The 5,387-nt window shown below is 37.4% G+C and overlaps 1 protein-coding gene across 11 annotated transcripts in view; it reads left to right on the forward strand.

Moving 5' to 3' along the window:
- CLIP1 (CAP-Gly domain containing linker protein 1) overlaps nucleotides 1-3,384 on the forward strand; it is a 103,789-nt gene extending 100,405 nt beyond the window's left edge. For all 11 annotated transcript variants that reach the window (XM_081036387.1, XM_081036390.1, XM_081036391.1 and 8 more), the window contains 3 exons: nucleotides 22-71; nucleotides 1,277-1,401; nucleotides 1,725-3,384. In XM_081036387.1, the coding sequence (XP_080892513.1) occupies nucleotides 22-71; nucleotides 1,277-1,401; nucleotides 1,725-1,950 (401 nt within the window). In that variant the 3' untranslated portion in view covers nucleotides 1,951-3,384. The remainder of the gene's footprint in view (nucleotides 1-21; nucleotides 72-1,276; nucleotides 1,402-1,724) is intronic.
- The last annotated feature ends 2,003 nt before the right edge of the window (nucleotides 3,385-5,387 follow it).

Below are 5,387 nucleotides of genomic sequence, written 5' to 3' on the forward strand. Positions count from 1 at the left end.
CTTTCCTTTTTTTACTCTAAGGTAATACTGATACTCAGGCAGAAGAGGACGAAAGAGCTCAGGAGAATCAGGTAATACTCCTTCCTTTTGCTTTGCTTATTTCCTATTTTTTAAAAATCATTTACTCTTTTGAATAGATAATACATTCATGTGGTCTAAACAGTAAGCAATATTAATATATATGGCAAAAAGAATCTCCCTTCAAACATCAGCTCTCTTCTGCTCAGTTCCCAACTCCCCAAACAGGTAATCACTGTTATTAGTGTCTTTTAAAATCTTTTCAGGTTTTTAAAAATGTATATACAAGCCAAGACAAATGCTGTCTTCTTCCCTTTTTTACATAACTGGTGGCGTATTACATAAACTGGTCTGCGCTTACCTTTTTATAGCTGTATAGTATTCCATCATATGGCCATACCCTGATGTAATCAGTTCTCTATTGGTTGACATGACATTTGGGATGTTTCTCATTTTTTAGATGTATTGTAAACAATGTTGTAATCTTGGACATCTACCGTTTCATAGATATACTAGTATTTCTTTATAAATTCCTAGAAGTAGAATTGCTCTGTCAAAAAGTTCCTTGTTTATCTTTACCTTAAAAAGATGGGGTTCTTGAAAACTTACTAAAAGCCAAAATTAACAAAACAGCCTTAGTTTTTAAAATGGGATTATATGGAGGCAAAGTATTCTATATTTGGAAATATAAGAGTATGTAGGCAACAAACATCCATCTTCAATTTTAGTAATATGTTTTGGATATATTTATCCTGTTCAAGAATCATAGGTACAAAAGCCATCTTTCTTTTTTAATACGAGAAAATCTCAGGGGGTTGTGATTTGTTTCAGTTATCTGACATCTCCTTTGAAAAGCATGAAAGGACTCACTAAACATACTAACTTACCCTGGTTAGCATTGTCTGCTTACTTTGTGTGGCTAATAAACATCAACTTAATATTTTCTCTTTTCCCTTTGCTTTCTGCTTCCGTTTGTTTCATCTGCTGCTGCCAACACTTTTCTTCTAATCAGCAAATGGTTTGTTTTATGTTTCCTAATTTGAGAGCGTGGTGTGTGTGTGATGTGTGTGTGGTGTGTGTGTAAAACATAAAACATATATAAAACGTGGGTTCAGTAACAGCCATTGTTGGCCCCCTCTGTGACGCCAGCACACTCTGTAGCCATAGCATGAGAGTATGTATCTGTGACTTCTTGATATTCCAGTGTACACGTTTTAGACATTTGACACATCTGTTTCTTTTTTTCGGAACAAACCAGATTGATTTCCTAAATTCAGTAATAGTGGACCTTCAAAGGAAGAATCAAGACCTCAAGATGAAGGTGGAGATGATGTCTGAAGCAGCCCTTAACGGGAATGGTGATGACCTAAACAATTACGACAGGTATTTCATATTAAGCAACGCTGACTGGAGCCTGAGGTCCAGCTAAATAAAGTGTGTTTTTAAAGTTAAGTTCTCCAGTGCATTGGAGAAACCTTTGCTTTGTAGTTACTTGGCCACAACTGAATTTCCATAAATCTGGCAAGAGAATGATACACTACAACTGATTTGATGTGAAAATTCAAAATGTGGATTGTGGTAGTTACACTGAGAGCTGCAAGACTTGACCATAATTCTTGCTTATTTTTGTTCTTTACAAGTGTTATTGTCTCTTGAACTTCTTCTGCTAGAGATGAGTTTCTGATTATGCACGTTACCATTTGCAGTGATGACCAAGGGAAACAGTCCAAGAAGAAACCTCGTCTCTTCTGTGACATATGTGACTGTTTTGATCTCCACGACACAGAGGATTGCCCGACCCAGGCACAGATGTCTGAGGAGCCCCCCCATTCCACACACCACGGCAGTCGGAGCGAGGAACGCCCGTACTGTGAAATCTGTGAGATGTTTGGGCACTGGGCCACCAACTGCAATGACGACGAGACCTTCTGATGAAGCCGCAGATCAGGGTCTGCTGGGGCTTTGTCAGCCACGCGAGCCTTAGGCAGCTGAACACCAGCGTCATGCGTGCGGACTTCAGAACACACATTAGCTTTGACTCCCATCAACAAATCCAAGAAAATATTTTGATCTTCAACAAATCGCCCTTTAATCTCCCCTTATAAGTTAGGATAATAAATACTTAGTAGGTGAGTGTTCACCTCTAATATTGTCTTCTTGATTTTTGAAAGTTTTAACAAGACATTGCACCAGATGCCATTACATTTATGGTCCCTAGGGAAACCTCATAGTACAATCCCTACCCTTACAATACTTTATTTAAGTAACTTTAAATTATGCCGTTACTTTTCATATTTGCACTAAAATATTTCCAGGCTGCATTTGTATATTTAGATGTTCTGGTTAAGCTTTGACACTGGAATGAGTTGAAAAATGTGCCATTTTGCATTTTCATCTACTCATTTAAAGTATTTTATTCTAAATCAAAGAAATCTCTGAGCTCTTTGCACTACCTGACGTCAGTAGTGCCTTTATTTCAGGCTTGATAACACTTAGGTGTGATTATAAAATGATGAAACAGGTAAAGGGAGGGGCAAGCCCCCAAACTGCTGTGGGGACATTTTATAATCTATATGCTGCACCCACGTACTCGACTGGGGTGTTTTGTTTATTGGTTTTTGCATAATTTCAGCTTCTATATATTATATGTATATATTTTTTAAAAATCTATATTTTGGGAAAAAGCATACACAATATGTCTTTCTTTTCAGATTTTTACCTTTATGAAAATGAAAACACTTAAAATATTCATCAGGACATAATGGGATAGACCAGAAATAGCATCACACAGATCTGCAACTATTTTTTTCTTTTTGTTTTCATTTTGTTTACCAGATATAAATGGGAGAATTTTCTCCAAAATTTTTTCCCTTCTCCAGCAGATATCCCCAGCAGTCATTTAATTAATAAGACACTATAAAACACCTAAATTAACCATTCTACAATCTTTACAAGCTTTTTTTACTGTGTTTTTAGATGAATGTACGATGAGAAATTCAACATTAATAATTTTGGATTTTCTTATCACAAAAAAAAACGAAGGACCTCAACCACCAGAAGTTTATCAACCAGTTTGAATCTATTTATCTTGATTTGAATGTCTTTTAGAATATGTAAAAAGTAATAAATGTATCTTCCATGCTACCTGTATAATAAGAACTATAATTGTATATATGCCTTTGATGTATTTTCCCCTCAAGATTATCAACTATGTGTTGGACAAGTGAAAAACAAATCTGTGATCAGTTGAAATTTTTGGTTATAAACATAATAGGAATTGTTTCACAAACTATGTAAAGCAGTATTAAAATTTGAGCAAATGAGTGTTCTGTATCTACTTTAATAAATGGTTATTCCTTTTTGGCATTGGTAGTAACTGATATTATTCTCAGGTTTATTTGTCATAATGGTTTTCCTTCAAATAAACAAGCACTATAGATCCAAATAGCAATTTGTACTACAATCTGTTGATAAACAGCTTTAAGAAACTGGTGTAGCGTTCTTATCTCGAAGCATTCTATGACCCATTTAATAAAATAAATACCTAAGGTTGTTATCTATTGCTGTGTCACACCATATTACCTGACACAAACGTGTAAGTGGCACCATACAATGCCAACTACCTATTAAACAATGACATTTTAGAAGGAAACTCCAAAAGTTGTTTGAATACAAAGGGTGCCAAAAAAAATGTATACACGTTTTAAGAAAGAAAAACTATTAAAATTGTATAAATATATACCGATAACAAAAGATGAATACAAGTCGCGTTTGACTTCAATAACAAGAGGTGCTCAAAGTGTTTTCACTTTGAGCGTCCAGACACTTCTGATTACTACTGCTTGAGCAACGTTCACCAAAGTTTCCACTTGTATATGCTTTTTTGGCACCTCTGATATTTACCAAAATGATTACAGAACTGAACATCTGTTTTATGAGCACAGAGCCCCCCACACACATGGGTAGACATTTCCAAAGCAGTTAACTAGTTGAACACGAACATTACTTTTACCTAAATAATACTCTTGACAGTAGCCCTTGACTTCAGTATTGACCTCGGGATTCAAAGACTCAAACTATTAAGTAAACATCATTTCACAATATATACATAAACCAAATGTACAGCTAAAACTAATACAATGTTACACGTCATTCTCAATAAAAAAAGACTCAACACTAAACACGTATGTAACATTTACAGGACAACTACAGCAGTATAGCAGTCTCCAAACATTATATACAAGTAAAACTTCCATCTGCTGACCATGTAGCTAGCATCTTGGTCCTGTTTGAGGAGAATAGTTTATCCTGGCCTCACTCACACGCATGCGTGCTTGAGATTTCACTAGCCTTGGGTATTTTACCTCTTAAATTGTGCCCTCATTGGCCTGTTTATTCTCACAGACATGCTAAAATAATACTCATTCTCAGTTGAGCAAAACCCTACACGTGAGAAGAATTTGTGACACAGGTTGAGAACTGTGAAAACCAGGTTGAGAAATAGGGTATGGAGGAGTCTGCGTGAGTGGGAACAAGTTATTTTAAAAGCTAAAGGATGGCGTTACGAAATTGAGAGTGGAGGTATGCATAAATGTATGATTGTTTTTCTGCATGTCCCCAGATTCCATTCTTTGCTTAGACTCCATGGTAATTGTTTAGCGAGTCCTTTCTTCATAAAGTAAGTGTATAAACGATTGGACGGAGCCATGCGCTCTAAGACCAAACATTTTCAAACTTCTTTAACCAGATTCCAAATAGTCAACTTCTACCTCCAAGTATTGAAACGTATCATCCTAAACCAGTAAGTATTTGTTGAGAGATGAAGTTCCGGGCACCCTGATAATCTTTGTGTGATTACACAGTCCTCTTTGATTCCCACAACTCACACGTTAATTTTACTGGTGAAGCCAGTGGTGGGACCTGGGTGCCACGTCGGATGGTATTTGCGTAAAACACCCGTCGCAGTAACAGTCTGCTAGGAACAGACAAGTCACCCAAGGTTCCCTCAACCCCTGGCCAGTTTTGTAAAATTGAGCCCACAAACCAAAGACCAAAGAGAAGGACCGTTTCATTGCTATAATTTAAAAGATTCCCATTAGAGGTTAGTTTCAAATGACCATTTTACAGCGAATACGCTTGCTAAGACGAAAGTCGGTTTTTTGTGTGTGTGTGTGTGTGTGTTTTTTAATTGAAACGGGACGAGCCGGAGTCAGTCTGCTTTTCCACTCAATTCTCAGCGCCCGACGACTCCTGGGCTGAACGTCAAAACCCACCGGGTGGAAGAAAGAGGCGGCGCTTGGGCCCCGAAGCGCCGCAGCCGCCGACCGACTGGGGCTTCCGGGTTCCGCGCTGGCTGCCGCCTGGGTCAC

The sequence above is a fragment of the Rhinolophus hipposideros genome, assembly GCF_964194185.1.
Source record: "Rhinolophus hipposideros genome assembly, chromosome: 24".
In the NCBI taxonomy this organism is placed as follows: Eukaryota; Metazoa; Chordata; class Mammalia; order Chiroptera; family Rhinolophidae; genus Rhinolophus; species Rhinolophus hipposideros.